This window comes from Mesoplodon mirus (assembly GCF_964341445.2).
Source record: "Mesoplodon mirus genome assembly, chromosome: 13".
In the NCBI taxonomy this organism is placed as follows: domain Eukaryota; kingdom Metazoa; phylum Chordata; class Mammalia; order Artiodactyla; family Ziphiidae; genus Mesoplodon; species Mesoplodon mirus.
In genome coordinates, this window is record NC_138989.1 from 18,369,308 (window position 1) to 18,392,261 (window position 22,954).

At 45.6% G+C, this 22,954-nt stretch overlaps 1 protein-coding gene across 2 annotated transcripts in view; it reads left to right on the top strand.

Moving 5' to 3' along the window:
* ACACB (acetyl-CoA carboxylase beta) overlaps positions 1 to 22,954 on the top strand; it is a 121,667-nt gene that overhangs the window by 33,647 nt on the left and 65,066 nt on the right. For both annotated transcript variants that reach the window (XM_082640282.1, XM_082640283.1), the window contains 9 exons: positions 9,282 to 9,414; positions 11,643 to 11,781; positions 14,261 to 14,370; positions 14,584 to 14,665; positions 15,818 to 15,916; positions 16,915 to 17,024; positions 17,119 to 17,229; positions 20,173 to 20,382; positions 20,670 to 20,840. In XM_082640282.1, coding sequence (XP_082496408.1) covers positions 9,282 to 9,414; positions 11,643 to 11,781; positions 14,261 to 14,370; positions 14,584 to 14,665; positions 15,818 to 15,916; positions 16,915 to 17,024; positions 17,119 to 17,229; positions 20,173 to 20,382; positions 20,670 to 20,840 — 1,165 coding nt within the window. The remainder of the gene's footprint in view (positions 1 to 9,281; positions 9,415 to 11,642; positions 11,782 to 14,260; positions 14,371 to 14,583; positions 14,666 to 15,817; positions 15,917 to 16,914; positions 17,025 to 17,118; positions 17,230 to 20,172; positions 20,383 to 20,669; positions 20,841 to 22,954) is intronic.

Consider the following 22,954-nt stretch of genomic DNA (forward strand, 5'->3'; position numbering starts at 1 on the left):
TAGCCACGTTATGTATCATCTATGGCTGCTTTTGTGCTTCAAGGGCAGTATTTAGTAGTGGAATAGAGACCGAATGGACTCTAAAACCTAAAGTATTCACTTTCCCGTCCTTTACAGAAAGCATTTGCCAACGCTTTTTCCACATGGTGCATTCTAGGGGTCCATAGTGTTCCTTTAAATGGGTACACTTTAAAATTTATAAACAATCTCCTACAGAGAGTGGATATTTAGGCTCTTTCTCCCTTTTTGTTATTATAACTAACACAGTGAAAAACAGCCTTGTAGCTAAGTCTCTCCCTATCCTTTGTTCTTTTCCCAGGATGTATCCATCTGGTCCATAAACATTACCTGACTATCTCCTGAGTGTAAGGCCTGCATCTGGAAGGGACACAAAAATGTTTGGGAAACATGACCTCAGCCTTTTAGGAACTCTTTTTTTTTTTTTTTTTTAATTTATTTATTTTGGCTGTGCTGGGTCTTTGTTGCAGCTCGTGGGCTCTTTTTTGTGGCTTGTGGGCTCATTTTTGCAGCGCACGGGCCTCTCTAGTTGTGGCATGTGGGATCTTAGTTCCCCGACCAGGGATCGAACCTGGGCCCCCTGCATTGGGAGCATGGAGTCTTAACCACTGGACCACCAGGGAAGTCCCTAGGAACTCTTGATCTAATGGGGGAAGCAGGTGTTTTCTTAGTAATTCAAATTCAAGGCCCACGGGAGCAACAGTAATTAACTGCTACCCTTCATGGGGTGCTTTCAGGATGCCAGGCTGAACACTTTGTATGTGTGATCTCATGCCACATTTACAACAGCACCATGGGACACTCAGTGGGTGCTGTCATCTCCATTTTACAGATGAGGAAACTGAGGCTGTCAGTGCTGGTGACAGCATAACGGGGATTCCGCTCAGGCTGTTGCCCAAAGGGCTCTTCATAGGCAGCCAGGTTTTCATGCATAACGTGCTTGAATAGACTCTTTCAAAATATAAGCCCTTCCTAATGTTGGACTAGTCAGAAGACTAAAGGACTCGACTGGTAACTAGTTACTGTGGCTGGTGAGCGTGCCAGGGAAGTGAAGACTCTTGGAGCCAGAAGGGCCTCGGTGGTTGTTTAGTTTCTCGGATGCAGGGTTCAGAGAGGGCAAGAGACCCAGATGTGTGGCCAGCCCACCAGGAGGGAGGCTGACCCTCCAGTTTTTTGGTTTTTCCGCAGAGGAGCCTAACAGAGCCTTTGGGGGCACCCTCCTTGGAGTGCTCAGAGCATGTCTGAGCAAAGGGCCCGCAGAAGGATAGGGGTCCCAGATTTGAATCACAGTCATTCTTGTGCACTAAGTTTTTTGTGGAGCATGGTAGTCACATTCCTTCCACATGTGGAGCCCTAATCTAACCCATCTGGCCAATACCCTCAAGTCTTACAGGATCGAAAGCAGGCCACGTGGTCTACAAAGGATACATTTTTTTCTGATCTATAAAAATATTAACACAAAAAGTTTAACCTATAACTCTTTTTTTTTTTTTTTTTTTTTTGCGGTACGCGGGCCTCTCACTGTTGTGGCCTCTCCCGTTGTGGAGCACAGGCCCCGGACACGCAGGCTCAGTGGCCATGGCTCACGGGCCCAGCCGCTCCGTGGCATGTGGGATCTTCCTGGACCGGGGCACGAACCCATGTCCCCTGCATCGGCAGGCAGACTCTCAACCACTGCGCCACCAGGGAAGCCCTAACCTATAACTCTTGAATCACATTTAATTATACACTTTAATCCAAAAGAATAGCTTTCACAAACTACTTTATTTTTTATTTTAATTTATTTTAATTTATTTTAATTTATTTATTTTTGGCTGCATTGAGTCTTTGTTGTCGCATGCGGGCTTTCTCTAGTTGTGGCGGGCGGGGGCTACTCTTCGTTGTGGTGCACGGGCTTCTCATTGCGGTGGCTTCTCTTCTGTTGCAGAGAACAGTCTCTAGACGCATGGACTTCAGTAGTTGTGGTGCACGGGCTTAGTAGTTGTGGCTCGCAGGCTTAGTTGCTCTGCGGCATGTGAGGTCTTCCCGGGCTGGGCTTGAACCCTTGTCCCCTGCATGGGTAGGCAGATTCTTAGCTGCTGCGCCACCAGGGAAGCCCCGACACAAACCACTGTAATCCAAAAGAATGAACTTGCACGAAATTGGAATTGTCCCGTCAAGTTCAGACCATGTGATCACTGTATATATAATAATATGAAGATGCTTTATTGGATCACTGCATGGTTCCTCTCTTAGCTTAAAGTCGCTAAAAAGATGGAGATAGACAGCCGCACTCTGCCTCTGAGCTCTGTAGCCTTGAAAAGTGCCATCAACCCTTTGAACCCCGGTTTCCTCATCTGTCAGTGGGACTGATCCTAATTGGCCTTTTCAGGGTTCTTTTGCCCAGCACTCAGGGCCGTGGGTGCTGTCCTGAGTCAGCACAAACGTTTGCACAACTGATAACAGTGATGACAGAATTCTGTTGCAAAAGAGGCCTATGCAGTCAAGAGGCATTTGGGATCCTGTCCTGAAGACCTGGACCATCTACTAAGGAGCCAGAAATAATAGGAAGGCAAGGTCCCAAATGCTGGCCAGCATTTCTTGGTGTGCAAACAGGGCCAGAGTTCAGAGAACAGAGAAGTGAATGTGGGTTGGAGTGGTTGGAGGACATCTCAAGAAGAGACTTGAGTCTCTGTTGGGATGAAATAAAGTTGAGGACCGGAAGGCAGAAGAGTCTGGTCTTTAGTGAGCCCCACAATATCCCGCTATGATGTCACTGCCGAGGGAATCCTGCTCAGGACCAAGGCCCGCTGCCCATGTTGAAATGTTGGTTGTTGATCTGTGGGTAGTCTCACTCCTATGTCGTGCACATTAGAATTTCCTGAGGGGCTTTTGAAAAACCGAAGTCTGCAAACTTTTCATAAAGGGCCAAATAATAAATATTTTTGTCATTGTGACAGTATGGTCTCTGTCACAGCTACTCAGCCCTGCCTTTTACTGCTCCAGCTCCCACAGGCAGTATGTAATTGAATGGGCCTGAGTGTATTCCAGTCATGATTTACAGACACTGAAATTTGAATTTCATATAATTTGCACGTGTCACAAGGTATGATTCTTTTTCAACCATTCAAAAATGTGGAAACTTTTATTAGTTTGTGGGAGGTACAGAAGCAGGTGGCAGACTGGATTTGGCCCTTGGGCCCTAGTTTGCTGACCCCTGGCCCAGCCAAAGTGGCCATCTCTGGAGGCACTGAGGGGGCAGTTGGCCTGAGAAATTTCCAAGCGTCCACTTATCGGGGGGTCCAAAGATGAGTTCAAAGCTATCAACCTTTCCTGGGCTATGCAATGTCCTTTCTTGCTTACTTGCTGGGTGATAATAGTAAGGCCTTTACTTCCATCAGGGCATAAGCTCAGAGCAGTGACCATCCCTGTTTTATGAAAGAAATGGTAGGGTAAGGGTTTTAAGAGCTGGTCAATGCCAGGGCCCTAGCCTGATGGCCTCACACTGGGGCTTTTATACTGGCTCCCGTGCAGAGAGGCACCTCAGCTAAAGCTCTTTCCTGCAGGCCAGGCCCAGTGGTGAACCCTGGACACATGCTCTAGGCGGCAGATCCTATTAATAGTATAAATATTCACATCCTATCAGGGAGGCAAGGCACAGAATATTGAAGCAACTTTCCCAAGATTACACAGGTCATAAGTAGTAGATTTTGCATTCAAAGCCTGGGAGGATGGTTCTAGTCTACTGGGCTTTCTCACTTGTGGCACTGTTCACATTTGGGGCCCTGTAATTCTTTTTTAAGGGCTGTCCTGGGCTTTGCAGGATGTTGAGTGGCATCCGGGCTTTTTATCCACTAGATGCCAGGAGTACACTCCACACTGTGATGACCAAAAATGTCTGCAGACAGTGCTGTGTGTCCCCAAGGGAGCAAAGTTGCACCCAGTTGAGAACCCCAGATTACCATATTGTCTCTCAAATGTAAGTGCTTGTTTTTGAAAGTATAGACCATAGAGTTACTTCCATTTATCTCAGATAGCTTTGTGCCTTGAAATTAGATACCGGGGGTCAGATAGAATTGGATTGGAAGCCCAGCTCTGCCACTTGCCAGCTGTGTGACTTGAGGTCAGTGGGCCTCTCTGAGCCTCGGTTTCTTCATCGCGAGCAGGAGATGATGGTCTCCCCTGCATAAGGCTGTGGAGACTCAGGGAGGAGCCCCCTGTGCCCAATCTATGGTGACATTTGAGGGTGTTTATTCCTTCCTTCCCAGTGCAGTCCTGCCTGGTCTCGTGCCTGGGCAGCTGATGGTGTTTGGTGTTTGGCTGACAGCTCTGTTGTGTAGCTGACCGCACCTGAAGCCACTTCCAAAGTCACCGTGGAATATTTCAGCCTCCACACTTGCCTTGGAAGGAATGCCAGCCAAAGGTCAGTCCCCCAGAGCCAATGTTGATTGGCCTCCAACTTCGTCAAAAACAGATAAAAATAGCCACTAGCCTCAGGCTGGCCCCACTGAAGCAGAGCCACACCAGCAGCATTGTGTGTTCACCCGTGTACTTTGCTGGGATGGGTTTGGGACCCTTCCAGTGGAGGGGCTGTGTCACCAGTTTTGAAGTCAAAATGGCGCTGTGAATGGTTTTTCCCAGGCCACAGAATGGTGTTTGTCTAATGGTTGAGTTTTTCTTTGTTGCTCTTTAGGTCAAATTGCTGAGTTTTAATGTTGCATGTATAAAAGTGGGATGTCTCAGACTTTCTGAAGCCACAGGATCAAGCCAGCCAGTTGGGGAAGACCATGGACAGAATGGGGAGGGTGGATGGTTGGGGAGGAGGCCATGGGCAGAGGAGTGGCCTGATGCCTTTCTTGGTTAGATTGGGAGATCAGTAGACCCTGATCCTCCTGGCATCACTGCATTGAAATAATATAGAGTTTACCGTGTGCCAGATGCCATCTTTTACTTTCTGTGTATTGATATGAGCTTATTTAATCCTCACAATCCAATGAGGTACATGTTATTATCCTCATTTTACAGTGGAGGATACTGAGTGCCTTACCAAATGGATACCAAAATGACCATGGCTTTCAGCATCCCTATTACAAAGTTAATAGCTTTTTCTTCTTATTGAAAATAATATATCATGGCAGAAGATTTAACAAATATAGGCAAAGAGGAGAAAACAGAAACCACCCATAATTCAACCACTTTGAGAAAGCTGCTCTTAACATTTTGGTATCTATTTCCCTAGATCAGGGGTCTGCAAACAATGGCCCTCAGGCCGAATCTGCCTGTTCTCTAAAGAAATAAAGTGCTTAAAAACGAACTGAACTGCTTGTTGGTTAATGGAATGTAATTATGATGAAAGCACTGTTCCTATTTGTAAGATGATATTGACCTTCAGAGTCCTTTTCTAAGTCCTGTTTCGTTTCAGCAGTTCAGTCCTAGGAGGTTTTAGAAGAAAAGCTGCTTGCAGTTTGTGGGAGGCAGGAAGGCCAGTTCAGGGGCCGGAAATCATTTGTTCATTTGTTTGTTCTTTCGGACAACATACATAAGCTTTGTTGAACGGAGACAGTCTTAATTGAAAATACAAATCCTGTGGTGGCATAGCATCATTATCGGTTTCTGTCATTCATTTCTGGTTTTGTTTCCTGGCCAAGAAGTCCGTTCTTTCATTTCTGATAGGCAGAGCTTGGGTTGGGGCGGGGGTGAAGGGGACAGACTGCAGGTTTGTAGAAGGCTTTTCCCACGGGGAACTGTCCTGCATGGATAGACTTTATACAACAGAAAATGCCCACACCCAGCATTTCCTGGTGTGATGGAAAGAGCCCCAGTCCTGCTGACTTGCTGGGTGATTCCCTTTGCCTGACGGGACCTCAGTTTGCCCATCTGTAAACTGGGCTTTCTCTCCCCACAGTGGCTTATTGGCTTCCAGCTTTGCTCTTCCCGGTGACGTGCTGGCAGTGTTCCTTAGGATCTATCAGTTCTTTTCCTTTTTTTTCCCAAATATTTATTTATTTATTTGGCTGCGCCGGGTCTTAGTTGTGGCACGTGAGATCTTCGTTGCCACGTGTGGGATCTTTTGTTGCAGGATGCAAACTCCTAGTGGTAGCATGTGGGATCTAGTTCCCTGACTAGGGATCGAACCCAGGCCCCCTGCATTGGGAGCACGGAGTCTTAGCCACTGGACCACCAGGGAAGTCCCGGGTCTATCAGTTCTTCACCAAAACTTTTGGCCCCCCAAACCCACTCAGCCCCAGCCTCCCAAAATGCCTGGTGACACAGTTGCTGGATGCACCCCTGGGTGGCGAACCTCTAACTTAATGCCTGGCAGGTGGCTATCTCCCTGCTTGAATAGCCCATTTCCAGGTTGAGAGAGTGGGCTGAATGCCTGAATCTGCACCTGTCAAAACCCCGCCAAATGACAGCAGAGAGATTTTTCTTAAAGAGCTGGAAACCCATCAGGCCCTGGAAGAACAGGAGGGGAAGTTAGCAGCCACATTTTGGAAGCCAGAAAGCAGAAGAGCAAGCAGTCACTGGCTGAGCAGAACCGAGAGGGCTGAGCCGTAAAGCAGCAGTGAGGGAAGCTGAGAATCTGCACCCCAAAAGGCGCAGGGATTGGCAACATTGGGTGCCTCTGCATCTGGGTGCATCTACATGAGAAGGATTGGGTGAAAGATCCCCTCATCTGCTCCAGGTGGCTGGGGGCTTCCCACTTCCACCCCAGTAGCAGGCAGGTGGTTTGATCTCTGGAGAGGGAAAGGCAGAGGGTCTTTGGACTGGAGACCGATGGGCACTGTAGAGCCTGTGGAGCCTGTGTCCCAAACCGGAGGATGGGTGCTGTGTGCATGCTGAATCCTGAAAGCTGCCCTGCCCCCCAGACCTGTCCCAACACTTCTCCCGCTTCCCCCTGGTCCCTAGGCTCCTGGCCAACCTTTATCCTCCAGGCAGAAGACCCCAAAACTTTTCCTCACTGGGGGAATTGGACCAGCCAGGGAGGATGACTCTAAAAATACTTGGGGTTCCCCAACACACAGTCCTCCCGGATCACCCTGCATTGAGGTCAGGGTCCAGTGACCCCAGCCTATGCTCAGTACTTCTCATCAGCCCTCTAGTTCCTGCTCTTGGTCATGAGGAAGCAACCATAGCTTATCAAACATTTGGGTGCAGTTTCTAAGATGGAAGGCAGGCCCCAAACATACAAACAAAAGGGACACAGGAAATGTGGGAGAAACAGAAACCACATCAGGAGAAGAGAACTTGGAGAAGCTATCATAAATACCCTCATCGGGGGCAGGGAGGATATTATACACATAGGAACAGGATGTATAGAAGAGGGGATATTGACAGACCAAAACCAAGCTCTTAGATGTTAAAAACACGATATTAGAAGTCAAAAACTCCACTGAACACTTAGGAGATAAGGCTGAGGGAATCGCCCAGAAGGTAGAAGAAAAGAGAGAGAAAATAGGAGAGGGGAAAAATACATAAACTAGTGGGCAGTCCAGGAATTTCAACAACCAGGTAACAGGAGAGAATGGAGAAAAAAGAGGCAGGGAAGTCACCAAGGAGATATTTGAAGATAAATTCCCAGACCTCAGTTTCCGGATTGAAGGAGCCTGACAGCTTCCCAGCCTTACTGATGGAAGTAGGCACATACCTCAGCACATCACTAAAATCATTCCCTAAAATTGTAGAATACTAGGGCAAAGAGAAGATCCTATAAGCTTCTGGATATGAAAAAACAGGTCACCTACAAAAGGATCAAGGATCATCATGGCTCTGGTTCTAGCATTCTTGGAAGCCACAACAACAGTGACATAAGGCTTCCAAAATTCTAAAGGAGAAAGTTTTCCATCTTAGAATTCCACGCACAGCCAAATGATCGGGTCCAATGTGACGGCAGAAGGAAGACAGTTTTAGAACATGCAAGGCCACAAGATGTTTACTCCCCTGAACACCTTTTCTTAGAAAGCTACTGAAGGATGTCTTCCACTGAAACAAGAGAGTAAACCAAAGAGGAGCAAGACATGGAGGACAGAAAAAAGGGATCCGAGAGAACCAAAAAGAGTCTCTGAGGTGATAGTGGCAAGGGAACCCTATGCAGCCAGGATCAAGACAAGCATGTTGGGGGCATTATTGTCATGTGTCCTGCCATTGTACCATCTTTTTAACTGGATGAAACTACTGGTGGATATGCCCCAGCAAAACACAGGAGTCCATGAAGAAAGAGGGAGCCATGTGGTCCCTCAAATTCAGGATTAAACCCCAAGGAAAGGCAAAGGGAATCCTAAGGATGCCAGTGAAGGGAAGTCCCAGTTGACGGTTGCATAGGGGTTTAGAGAACAGCGTCTGGATGAAAGGAGCGTTGAGGTCTTCAGGAGTGATGTGGTCAATGGAAAATAATGGAACCAATCAATTATCTTATGTGTACTAAGAGGCTGAGGAGTGAGATGAATTAGTGACAGATGCCAGGAAAACCAAGTCAATGAAAAAAATCACTAACTCCAGAAAAAAAAAAAAAAAAGGAACATCTGGTATACCACAGCCCCTCACCTGTGAATAACGATCCCAGACTCATAAAACACCGAATACTGAATTTACCAAATTGCAGTATACCTGTATTGAGAGGTTGGGGAAAGGGGAGCCGATTGGATGGCTGCTTAAGAGCACTAATTCCACATCTGTCAAGAAGTTCATAGGTGGATGGTGTCTTAAATGGATGACTCATGAGATAATGTACACATATTGTTCAGAACCATGGAGATGTGTAAATACCACAAAGAGTCAAACGTGATTTCCTCTGGGGTGGGGTTCTAGCAGGGGGATGGGGCAAGGACCCTCTATTTGTTATACATTTTTTTGTTTTCAGTTTTTTCAAAAAATTTGATATACACGTACAGAAAAGCACGTGAAAGATACAAACTGTTTAACAAGTGTAAAGTATTAGAATGTGGGAACTTCCCTGATCATAAACTTGGACCCCTGTTCTAAGCTTTTTTGTATTACTTGAGCTGCTAAATTATGGGCATGTAAAGTAAGAATGACTCTAAGATGAAAAATCTGATCGTACAGCTTGGGGCAGGTCAGAGGGTCGTTCCTACTTCATTTGTGATCTGACCTCTCGAGTCTCCTCATAAAGTGTTTCAAGTTTCCCGGAGAGGGACTGCAAAGCAGCAGGGGTCTGATGGGCTTTGGCTTCTCTGTGGATGTGCATTTCATAGCTGCCGGGTGCCCAACCCCCTCCCCAGCGTCCCAGACCTGCTTGCTCACGGGTCTGTCCTGTTCCCTGGCAGGCCCAGCATGTCCGGGCTCCACCTGGTGAGAAGAGGCCGAGAACAGAAGAAGCTGGACCTGCACAGAGACTTTACTGTGGCTTCCCCTGCCGAGTTCGTCGTGCGCTTTGGCGGGGATCGGGTCATCGAGAAGGTACAGATGGGGTCCCGGCACTCGGTGTGGGGTGAGGTGGGCCAACCAGCCTCAGGCTGCAGAGGAAAAGTCCTGCCCCTTTGTGAGTGCTTGCGAAGGGCTGGGCGCTGGGGTTCATCAGCCTTTCACCCTCACGACAGCCTAAGTGACAGGTGCGTGACCCCATGTCACAGAGGAGGAGACTGGGGCCTCTGAGAAGGGTGGGGAGGCAAAGACCCTTCGTGCAGGGGGCTGCTTTCTGGGTTTCTAGGAGGGGAGCCTAAGACCCAGCTCTGCCCTCTCGAGGGGTATAGCTCCTTACAGGAGAGCAGACCCAGATACTAGAATGATAGGGATGGAAGGAAACAGCTAAAATTGGTGGTTTGTGAAGGCTTTTCACATTGTTTCCTGTTCCAGCCGGTAAAGACCCTGACCTCGTGGTGTTAGATCATTCCCGTCATATTCACGGAGCAGCTAGAGCTCAGGGATTTGACATCGGTTGTCCAAAGTCACATAGGTAGTAAGTGCTGAAGTCAGGCTTTGAACCCAGGTCAGTTTGACTGAAAGGCCTTTTTCTTTTCCATTTTATTTGAGGGTGGTAATAATAATGATAACAACCGCAACAACAGTGACGGCAGCTACCATTTATTGAGGGTCTCCTCTGGGCCAGGCATCCTGTTAACTGCTTTACATTGTTGTGTCTCATTTAACCATCCCCACAGCATTGTCAGTGGGGATTATTTTACAGATGAGGAAACTGAGGCCCACACAGGGGAAGTGGCTTGCCCAGGTCTCACAGCTAATCAGTGGCAGAGCTGGAATTTGAAACCAGAGCCCATGCCCTCACCCCAGCATCCTAAGTACGGCATTGAGCCACAGAGACTCATATAGGTTCCCCAATCCGGCTGCCACCAGACTCCCTGACTGAAAATGCACACACCCACACGCCCCCCCCACCCCGAAGCTTTGCTCTGATAATTAGGTTGAGGAAGCCATAGCACAGCCGTTCTGTCATCACTCATGGGAGGCATTTTTGAAAGGGGAGAAGGAATGCAGAAACTATGGTGGCCACTCACGGGATGTGATGTCTGTAAAATAAATAGAGGCGATCACATCCCAAATCTCCAATGGGAATTGTCCTTCAGGGCCGTCATGAAGATTAGTCAGTGATGGAAGGACCTTAAAATTATGGACTTGGTACAGAAGTTGGAGCTTTGAATCTATACACCTAATTTTTTTGTTTTTTTTAACAAGAAAACTAGAGCTTGGTTTTATAGAGACCAAACCAGGAGGTTTACCAGTCTGAGCTCCTCATATGAAGATGAAGCACAGAGTGGGAAGGGATCTGCCTAAGGCCACACAGCAAGTTCACAACACAGTGAGAACTGAAACTAGGACCCCTCTGTTGCTGGGGACAGCCAGCCTCACTGCCTTTCTTCCTTCCCAAATGTGGGACCTTTAACCTTCTGGATACAGAAGCAGCCACCGGGGACAGTTCAGAGCATAGGTCATACTGTGGAGGGCTCACGAGTGCCAGCTTTGCCACTTACTAGCTGTTTGATCTTGGGCAAGTGCCCTAACTCCTCTGGGTTTTAATGTCTTTAACCCCAAATAGTGATAAAAATACAACCTCTTTCAAAGGGCTGTTGTGAGGTTGAAATGAAATGGTGCTGGTAAAATACACTCTACTGTAGCTTGGTACATACTAAGTGCTCAAAAAATGCTACATGAACATGATGGCGCCAAACAGAGGAATCAAAAATCATTAACCCACCCATCCATCCATCCATCTGATCATCCATCCTCCCATCATCCATTCAACCATCCATCCACCCATCCATCCATCCATCCACCCATCCATCCATCCATCCATCCATCCATCTGATCATCCATCCTCCCATCATCCATTCAACCATCCATCCACCCATCCATCCATCCATCCATCCATCCATCCATCCATCTGATCATCCATCCTCCCATCATCCATTCAACCATCCATCCACACATCCATCCATCCATCCATCTGATCATCCATCCTCCCATCATCCATTCAACCATCCATCCATTGGATCATCCATTCATGCATCCAGCAGACTTTATGTACCTGCTCTGTGCTGGGCTGAGTGCCGTAGAACTACAAAGAGGTGCCATGGGAGGCTCACAGAGGTGAGATGAGCCCTGGGGTAGCACTCAGCCTCCAGCACAGGTGGATGTGCAGCTCTGGCCCCTCCTCGTTTTCCCCTGTCCAGGTGCTCATCGCCAACAATGGTATCGCCGCCGTGAAATGTATGCGCTCCATCCGCAGGTGGGCCTATGAGATGTTCCGAAATGAGCGGGCCATCCGGTTTGTAGTCTTGGTAACCCCCGAGGACCTCAAAGCCAACGCAGGTATTGATACTTGGGCCCTGACTTTCTTCCCCTCTGCCACGTCCCCCCGTCCTTACCTGCCCTCACCTCCTTCACCCCACCTGGGCCAAGTCCATCCTGGACCCCAAACAGCATCGCAGGGTACCTCTCCTGAGCTCGTATTTATTTCCCCTTTCTTTATTTAATTAAAATTTCTGCTAACAACAAGAGTGACCCATATGTCTTATAAAATGCAAATGGTTAACATGCAAAGCGGAAATCTCACCTTTGAGAAACGGTACAGTAGATTTGGTGTTTCTTCCTCCATATGTTTTCTTCTTGCACTTGTACTCTTTTTCAATCATTCCTTCATTTTTCTATTTCTTAACCTCTCCATGTCTATTACCATTGATCATTCTGTTAATAACTATTGGACAATTTGCCTTTTCCCCTGAACAATTGTATCCCTTTACAGACTCTGCACACAGCAGCCAAACAGATCTTTTAAAAACACAGCTCAGGTCCCATCAGCCCCCTCCTGTGTCCAGCACCAGCTACCTCAGCCCCCTGAGCCTCCCCAGAGTTCAGGCCCTCGGCTCTGCTCTGCACAGACGTGGCCTCCTTTTTGCTCACTACAGTGACGACAGGTTTCCTTGTTAGCCCCATTTTACAGATGAGATAATCGAGGCATGAGGGTATAACTCACTTGCCCGGGGTCACGCAACCAGTACGTGATGCAGGCGGGATTGAAACCCTGGGCTGAGTCCACAGCCTTGGGCTGTCGGGTCTCCTATCGTGCTCAGGCTACAATTCCAGAACCTCACTCAGGCCAATTAAGGCCTCACATGACTTGGCCCCTGCTGGCCTCCTGGACCCCCATCTCCCGCCTCTAGACATCCAGCCCTGGGCCCCAGTCACACTGGCCTCATCAGTTTTGGCCTCGCTCTTTCCTGTTGCAGAGGCTTGGAATGTTCTGGAGCTTCTGCTGACAGTGCTTCCCCGAAGCTCTTTGTACAGCAGGTCTCCACCCCTCCACGCACGACTTGGGTCTCATAGTCTTCCTGGGCATCCCTCTCAGAGATCCCCGGTGCTGCTCACAGCCTGTAGTTATCATGTTTGTCTCTTGTTTATCTTCTCCAACATGATAGTAAAATTCAGCAAGGAGAGGGTCATGGTCTGACTTCTCGCTTTATAATCTCTGGGACCTCTCCAGTCGCCAACACAACGTGTTGGGTAAACATCAGAGGCCAGCGGGCCCGGAAGGAAGCATGGCTCTCTAGTTTCTTTCCAAGTGTGCACATAAAGTTCAACATCATTTCTTTTCAGGGTCTTCAAGAATTTCATAGTACAGATGTACCAGCTCCTGACTTTTGATTGAGTCTAGCTTTTCACAGTTCAAAACACTGCCCTGTGAACACCCTCTTACATCAGTCTTTGGCCTCGTCGATGAGTGTTTTCTTAGAACATATTTCTAGAAGTGGGATTCTGGTTTTAAAGAACATGAATATTTTAAAATCAAAACATTGTATTGTATTCAGCTTTGAAAAGGAAGGAAATCCTGTCTCATGTTACAGCAGGGATGAACCTTGAGGACATTATGCTCAGTGAAATAAGCCAGTCAAATACTCTATGATTCCACTTATATGGGGCACCAAGAGTAGTCAGATTCATAGAGACAGAAAGTAGAATGGTGGTTGCCAGGGGCTTCGTGGAGGGGGATGGGGAGTTGTCATTTTATGGGTATGAGTCTGAGATGCGTGAGATGAAAAAGTTCTGGAGATCTGTTTCACAACAATGTGAATACTTGACAGTACTGAGCTGTACACTTCAAAAGTGATTAAGATGGTAAATTTTGTTATGTGTTTTTTTTGATTACCATGATTAAAAACAAACATTGTATTGTTTAATGGCTAAACAATATTAAGATAAACCTTAAATAAGAATTTTTAGGGAGTTCCCTCGTGGCCTAGTGGTTAGAATTCCAGGCTTTCACTGCCGTGGCCTGGGTTCAGTCCCTGGTCGGGGAACTGAGATCCCGCAAGCCGCGTGGCAAGGCCAAAAATTTAAAAAAAAAAAAAAAAAGAATTTTTAAAACCCACCTCTAATCCGACTATCTTGATAGCTTGTTTCCTTCTTTTTTGTTGCCTTCCAGGCCTCCAGACACCCATGTGTTTTCTTTTTTTTTTTGAAGTCTTTATTGTTTATGTTTTGGGTTTTTTTTGGCCATGAGGCATGTGGGATCTTAGCTCCCTGACCAGGGATCGAACCCACGCCCCCTGCATTGGAAGCACAGAGTCTTAACCACTGGACCGCCAGGGAAGTCCCCAGATACATACATATTTTCACATGATTAAAGTCATACTCAGTTTTCTTTGAACTACCATATACATTTGTCCATTGTTGCCCCCGAATCTTCATGGTTATCCTTTCAGTAGCGGGGCGTGGTTGCATCCTGCAGATATCCTGGCCTCGACTTCAGTCTCTCAGCCCTTCTTTTCTTTTCTCTCCTGTTTAATCCCAGAGTATATCAAGATGGCAGATCAGTACGTCCCCGTCCCAGGAGGGCCCAACAACAACAATTATGCCAACGTGGAGCTGATTGTGGACATTGCCAAGAGGATCCCTGTGCAGGTAAGTCAGACGGGACACCCCAGTCTACCCGTGGCGGGGGTGATGCCCTGAGCTCTGGAGCAACCTGATTCTGCGGTTTGGAAGGGATGGAGGAGCTGGGTCCTAGGAGACCCTGAAATCCAGGGCTGATGTGACCCAGCAAAGAGCTTCTGGGGTGTGATGGGAGGCGGGTTCTTGAAGAAAGACCTTTGTCATGCCTCTTTGTGTTTGCAGGCGGTGTGGGCTGGCTGGGGCCATGCTTCTGAAAACCCCAAACTTCCGGAGCTCCTGCACAAGCACGGGATTGCTTTCTTAGGTAGAGTGCGCCTCCGTCAGATGCGTGGGAATTGGGGTGTTGATGAGTTGCTCGGTGGGTCAGATTCTCTTTAATACAGCCCTGTAAGGAGGGGACCAGTTTGATATTCCCACATCACACTTTCATGGTCAGGAGCAAATGAATCCAGGGGTGGGAGGTCACATGGATAGGTCAGCCAGCCCAGGGAAATAGGAGCCATTACCGTGGTTACCACAGCAGAATAATGCCGGGCAAGCAGAACCCTCTGCTGGTGTTCCTGTTGGTACTGAGATACCAGTCATGGTCAGATTTCTAACTGGGTTTGGAAACCTTTCTGATAAGGCCACACCTTTCCTTGGGCTGTTCTCAGACCTTTGGAATGCCCTCACCCCCTGGGACCAGAGCCTCTCATCTCTACTACTTATTAGGTAAAATGATACTTACTGTCAATGGCATCTGTTTGTTTCAGGATTTGGATTTGAAATTTGTAAACATTGCTCAGTTACACTATCTGTTATGTGTGATGGGAATCATTTACCATCCCCAATAAGTCCCTATTGCTGCTCCTTATCTCTGGGCCCACAACCCAGACTTGCATATAAAGCAGCTTGGTGCTAAGTCAATACCTGATACTCACCTAAGGGTCTGCCTGGTGACCTGTGCTCGCTGATGTATTCTTTGTCCATGACCTCTGATTGGCTGTCACATGGGACTCTCATTATCTCTCATGTTTAATTCTGGAGAGTGATGGTCCAGCCCCAGAGCCAGCCAACTACAGCCCAGGCCAAATCTGGCCTACTGCCTGCTTTTGTAAATAAAGTTTTATTGAAACACGGCCCTGCCCATTCATTTATGTATTGCTTATGGCTTGTTATAGAAAAAGTTTGCGTGGTCTAGTGTTTTGAGGTCCTGGCTTGCCCCCTTGGTCTAGCTTTTTGCTAGTGAACTTTGTATAGGCCACAGAGCTTAGGTTGTAAATCACGTTTACAATCCAAATGTATTGAAAGTTGACTGGTAAAGTAGCAGACTAATAGATTTTTTCTTCCCCGACTTGATGTTAAATCCTTGGAAGCTGGGACTTGGGGACGTTTCTTTGTGCACCTGGTTGGCACCTGGCTTCCAGGGCCTTGTGGCTGACTTAAGTCTGCCTTCCCCTTTGCCCCAATCCCTCAGGCCCTCCCAGCGAGGCCATGTGGGCACTGGGAGACAAGATCGCCTCCACCATCGTGGCCCAGACGCTGCAGATCCCAACGCTGCCCTGGAGCGGAAGTGGTAAGGGACCCTGAACCTCACTCCGGGGGAACTCCTGGGCCCAATCTTGCTAATGTGAGCAGAGGGGGTGACAGGAGTATACTTTTTTAATTCTTTCATTAAAAAAATTTTAAGTGATCATGAAAATGGTCCTGTTTCATTGTAGACAACTTAGAAACTAGGAGAAGTACAGAAAAGGAAATAGAAATCCTTTATAATCGACTGACCCGGTTTTGATCATTTGTTATATTGTTCCAGCCTTTTTTCTAGGCACATCCTTTAAAAAACCAGAGCTCTTACATTTAACAGTTTGTGACTTGTTTTTTCTCACTAACCTTTCTATGTCAGTAAATGCACTTTACAACATTTAAAATGCCTGCATAGGACTATATTATACAGATATACCGTAATTGACTTAACAGTCCTCTATAGTTATACATTTAGGTTGTTTCCGATGAATTTTTTTCTAATTTTGAAAATATTAAAAGCTTTGATAGTCCTGTACCTAACTCTCTATGTCCATTTTAATCACTTCCTTAGGATAAATTCCTAAAAGTGGAATTTCTAGAATAAATTTTAAAAAATAAACAGGAAAAACATCTCAAGAGTTTCTTATTCAGTTTGATTTTTTTCCTCCAAAGATTGAATTTTAAATTTAGAATGAAAAGTTTGTTTCTGTTTTTGTTTTTTTTTTAAATCTTCACAGGGTTTTGGAAAGTAATGATTCACATACGAATGACTCCATAGGGTAAAGTTGGAGTTGGGATTTTTTTGGATTCAGGTTAATATGGCTGTTCTTGGTAGATTCGGTCTGAATTTTCTTAAGCTTGGTGTCCCATTCAGGGTTGAGTCAGTCCTTAAGGAAATTAAAATCCACTGCAGGAAGCTGAAGGGCTGTGTCTGAATTCTGCTGGTCCAGAGGCCAGGTCTAGAGTGGCTTTGGTGGGAAGAGGCCCTGTGTTTCTGTGTCGTGTCTGTGCTCTTTTGGGGAAGATTCAGTTTTCTTTGTGACCCTCCAGGTCTGACGGTGGAGTGGGCAGAAGATAGTCTGCAGCAGGGGCAAAGGATCAGCGTCCCAGAGTACATTTACAACGATGGTTGCGTGAAAGATGTCGATGAGGGTTTGGAGGTAAACGCTCCTGGGGGGTCAGGTGCCAGAACCTTCTCATCATCCTGGTAGCAGCGGAAACCTCTAAAGTGGTCTGTTTGTCCTTTGCCCCCAGGCAGCAGAAAAAATTGGTTTTCCCTTGATGATCAAAGCTTCTGAAGGCAGTGGAGGGAAAGGCATCCGGAAGGTGGAGACTGCTGAGGACTTCCCAATACTTTTCAGACAAGTGAGCTGTTCGCGCTGCATATTTTTCCATGTGTCTTTGGGAATTGTGTTTATTCAGTTGGTGGCCACCAGATTCTTTCCACTAACATTATTGTGTCACAATCAAGAGGACACTTGCGGGAGCTGCAATATTGCTGTGTTGTGTTGCAAAACATATGTATACATTTTTACTCGCGGAAGTCCAAGGTTTTTGTTGATCTGTACACTATTTCCTTAAGATGTTTGATTCTATGAATCAGTGTGTCTCTAAAGGATTTCAGAGGTATCTGTTTGTGAGAATATCTGTGTCTATACTTGTCTATCGAGAGATGGGATAGTTTGTACATTTTAGCAGTTTCAATATTTTTAACATTTCTAGACAATTGATTTTTATTGTCTGAACGAATCATATATTTACTTATTTGTAGCTGGTTTTCTACTTTTAAAACATTATGCCCAGGGGGTGGGGGAAGGGATAAATTAGGAGCCTGCGGTTAACATATACACACTACTACATATAAAATAGATAACCAACAAGGGCCTACTGTATAGCATGGGAACTATACTTAATATTATGTAATAACCTATAAGGGAAAAGAATCTGAAAAAGAAAAAAATGTATATATAAAACTGAATTGGGCTTCTCTGGTGGCACAGTGGTTAATAATCCACCTGCCAATGCAGGGGACACAGGTTCAAGCCCTGGTCTGGGAAGATCCCACATGCCACGGAGCAACTAAGCCTGTGTGCCACAACTACTGAAGCCCGTGCGCCTAGAGCCCGTGCTCCACAACAAGAGAGGCCACCGCAATGAGACTCCTGTGCACCGCAACAATGAGTAGCCCCTGCTCACCGCAGCTAGAGAAAGCCCGTGCGCAGCAATGAAGACCCAACACAGCCAAAAATAAAATAAAATAAAAAAACACTGAATTGCTGTGTTGAAATGTACATGATATAGTAAATCAACTATACTTCAATTAAAAAAATTTTTTAAAGGTCACCTAACTATAGATTAAAGAAAAACCCATTATGCCCATTGTTGGCAATGTTTATAAAAATTCATACCGGTAATCTTCCCGTTCTTAACCCAACTATTTTAATATTTCTGGGCTGTCTTGTAGACCTTGCTCACATGTATATTTAATTTAGTTTATTTTTAAAATTTTAATTTTTTTATTGCAGTATAGTGATTTACGATGTTTCGGGTATACAGCGAAGTGATTCAGTTATACATATATATCTCTTCTTTTTCACATTCTTTCCTATTATAGGTTATTACAAAATATTCACATGTATATTTTAAAGAGTTGTATTTGGCCTACACAATATTTTGTTCTACGTTTTAAAAATTTCAAATTGTGGATCATAAACAGTTTTACCCTGTCCAGTCCTTATAGTTATTTTGATGATTGCACAGTATTCCCTATGTGGCCATTGTCTTATTTATCAAACCTTTCCTTTTTTGTGAAATGTTAAGCTTGCTTCCATTTTCATTATTATGCACAGTGCCACTATAGTATAATATGGTATTTAATACTATAAATAATATTTAGCTTTTTTTTTCTTCTTCTGAATTATTTTCTTGGGTAAAGACCTTGGGAGAAGAAGGATTTAGTTAAATAGCATGTACTTTACATGCGCTGACAAATACATACCAGTAAATTGCGTTCTCAAAAGGTTTACCGATTATACAGCTGTGGGCCATGTGTGAGTGTTATATAAAGTAGTGGTTTCACTACCACATGTCCCTATTGGGGTGTACTGGTTTGGGAGTATTTTGGGGGGAAGAATTTATATTTTCGGGAAAGTTGCAACAGCAGTACAGAGTCCCCATCTACCCTTCACCTCCTTTCCCCATTGTTAACATCTTTTGTAACAGTACCATGATTGTCACAGCTAAGAGATTAATTTCGTTAATCCATGTCTATTAAGTGAACTCCAGACTTGATTTGGATCACCCCACTTCTCCCCGCTAACATCCCCTTTCTGTTTCAGGATCTAGTCCTGGATCCTACCTTGCATTTAGGGGTTGTACAGATTTCAAAGCTTTTTTCTTTCTTTTTTAAAAAACAGGCTTTACTCTTTAGGGTGGTTTTTAATTCACAGCAAAATGAAGTGAAAAGGACAGAGCTCCCATATACCCCCGGTTCCCCAACTGCATGCAGAGCCTCCCCCAAGCTTGTTTTTTTTAAATTACATGAGTGCAATATGAAAATGTTCTCATTGTCAACATTCAGGCAATTCAGTAATACGTTACGAATAAAAAAGGAAAGGTCCCTTTCGCAACATCACCTCTCAACCCCTCGCCCCTTCTCAGATGTAACCCCTGTTAGCCACTGGGTTTCTTTCCAGTACTTTTATTGTAGTATAGACTTTTACATAGACCTTCATATAATTCTCTTTTATTATTTTTCACATAGGTGGGATCATCCCATGTGTTATTGCAACTTGCTTTCACAAAGAATTTGTCTTAGAAATAATTCCATGTGAACACTTATTTTTACTTCATTTTTAAGGGTCTCTGGACAACATGCCTATGAGACAATGCCTTTCAGACATTAAAGGTATGGAGTAAGTCGGTCTGTAGGTTCCATCGAGGAGAGCTGGCTGAGAGAGTGAATTAAGTGGGAGGAAGAGAAGCCTACAGAGTAGTGTGTTTTGGTTCTATTTTTGTTTCTAGAAACATTTTCTCTGTACGCATAGAAGAAAACCAATTTGTACCTAACTCTTAACAGCATATTATCCTTAGGAGATGTTGTTGCAGGGGAATTTCAGTTTCTGCATTATGTATTCTCATCATATTTGACTTGAAAACCACGAGAATGTAATGTCTTTGAGGGAGGTAAAACTAAAAGATCGGCAAAACCACGGGCATCCCTGCCATTGTTTCGCGCCCTCTTTGGAGAACTTCCTGCTCCAGCCCTGCTTCCCCAGGGAAGAGCCAGCCACCCTGCCGTCCCCCCAGGTGCAGAGCGAGATCCCCGGCTCCCCAGTCTTTCTCATGAAGCTGGCCCAGCACGCCCATCACCTGGAGGTCCAGCTCCTCGCTGACCAGTATGGGAATGCCGTGTCCCTGTTTGGGCGTGACTGTTCCATCCAGCGGAGGCATCAGAAGATCATAGAGGAGGCGCCGGCCACCATTGCCACGCCAGCCGTGTTCGAGATCATGGAGCAGGTGGGCTCTGGGGAGTTCGAGGGGAGGCATCTCAGCTCAGAACCATCAAGAGCTCTCAACGGTCCAAGTTGCCAAAGTGGGGTGGGTGTCCAAGAAGAGACCAAGTGGCGTGGGGAGCCCATTGTGGAGATGATTTCAGCCTCACACGGGGTTACTGGAGTACGATCTCAGAGGTCCCAGGGTAGTTTACACACAGCAGGTCCTCAGCCTGCCTTTAGTGAGGGAGCTAGTACGTTTTCCCCGAGAAAACTGCTGGAAACCCCTCACTCACCTCCATCTCTCTGCAGTGTGCCGTGCGCCTGGCCAAGACCGTGGGCTACGTGAGCGCGGGGACCGTTGAATACCTCTACAGCCAGGATGGCAGCTTCCACTTCTTGGAGCTGAATCCCCGCCTGCAGGTGGAACATCCCTGCACGGAAATGATCGCCGATGTCAACCTGCCGGCCGCCCAGCTACAGGCAAGGAAACGGGCTCGGAACCCTGGGGCTTCTTCTGCCCACAGTGGGGAATCCCCTGTCCTGCTCAGATTAGACCTCCCTGCTCGTCTCTTGGCTGGTGTCCTGGGGAGTGACTGTTTTAATGTGTGGGTAGCACGGAGAGCCATGCAGTGGTTTATCACCTTTGTCTGCCCTTGGAGAAACTGGCAAAAGCCATGGACCTTCACCCTGGAAAAATCTATTTTATACAATTTGGGGGCATTTGTAGACCTCCCCAGTACCCGTTCATAGACCTTTTTTTCATTACAGCCTTCTGATGGGGCCCTTTTAGACATTTCCGCCCCTAATTTCTCCCCTATGAAATGTTAATATCACAGATATACTGTATATTGGTTTGGATACTGTAGATATAGCTGTGCGTTATACAGGCATACCTTGTTTTATTGCACTTTGCTTTATTGCATTTTTTGTTTGTTTTTTTGTTTTTTACAAATTGAAGGTTTGTGGCAACCTGTGTCGAGCAAGTTATAATGGTGCCGTTTTTCCAACAGCATTTGCTTGTTTCGTGTCTGTGTCACATTTTGCTAATTCTTGCAATACTTCAAACCCTCCACTAGCAAAAAGGTTTAAGACTCTCTGAAGGCTCAGGTGATGATTAGCATTTTTTAGCAATAAAGTATTTTTTATTTAAGGTACGCACATTGTTCTTTCAGACATACTGCTATTGCACACTTAATAAACTACAGTATAGTGTAAATGGAACTTTTATATGTTCTGGGAATCCAAAAAATTTGTGTGACTTGCTTTATTGCAATATTCACTTTATTGTGGTGGTCGGAATTGAACCCCCAATATCTCCAAGGTCTGCCTGTACATAGAAAGAGTAAGATTATTTTCACCCCCAAGAACAAATGTTTGCCCTCTTGGGCTCACCCCTGCTAAGAACATGTCACCCAGAGTTAGGAACTCTTGCATTAATAGAAACTCTTTAATTTTGTTATTAATATCTCCTTCCTTCCTCCCTTTTTTTCTTTCTTGAAAATTTCTTTTAAATTTTTTAAAATTTAAATTTTGATTAAATTTAAATAACTGAAAATTTAAGTTAATTAGTTTTACTTTGACTTAATTAATTTTTAATTAATTTTTAAAAAATTAATTAATTAATTTTTTAATTTCTTAAAAATCCTCCCAGAGTTTTTATTCCGTTTTTTATTTTGTTTATTTTTTTCAGTTTGAAAAATTTCAGAAAAGTTGCAGAAATAATACAATTAACACCCATACCCTGCACCTCGGTCCACCACTTGTTAGCATCTGACCATATTTGCTTCCTGTCTCTCTATTTGTGTTTTTGTATAATTTTCTTTTTTTCTTGGCTCAACCTTTTGAGAGATGTTTTGGCTTGAACTTCATGCCACTTTGCCTCTAAATCTTTCAGATAAGAACCTCCTGGGAATAATACCGTGAGAGGATCGCCCCACTCCAGAAATAGAGCTTTGACACCCTCCACTTACCTATCTAATGTTACTTACTGTCCACATGAAAGTTTTCCCTGTTGTCCCAATAATTTGTTGCTGTCCTTTGTTTTTCAAGTCCAGGATCCAATCCAGGACCCATACATCCCTTTCCATTTTCATGTCTCCTAATCTCTTTAATCTGGAACCGTTCCCCAGTCTTACTTTTTTGTCCTGGATGTTGACATTTGTGAAGTGTTCAGGCAGAATGTCCCTCCATTTGGATTTGCCTGGTCATTTCTTCCTGCTGGAAGTCACAGAAACACTTTGGCAGGATATTACACAGGTACCATTGGGTCCCTTTTAGTGTGTCATCACATCCAGAGACTCAGCAGATTCAGTTTGCTCTTTTGGTTCACCTGGTGTCCGTCACTGTGTGTTTTTCACTTGGTCCTCCAGCCCAGCTTTCCCTGTGTCCTTCACAAAACGTTCTTAGACTCTGCAGCTGGACACCACCATTCCCCCACCCCTTCCACAGCACTAAGGATCTGTAACTTTTATTTGATGCTCGTGATGTTGTTCTGTGACTGTCGCTTCTTTTCCCAGCGACACAGTTCACTCCTTGGGGGCAGGGTCAAGCCATCTGTCTTTCTCTCTCCGTGCCTCTCCTGTCACCGTGTCGCC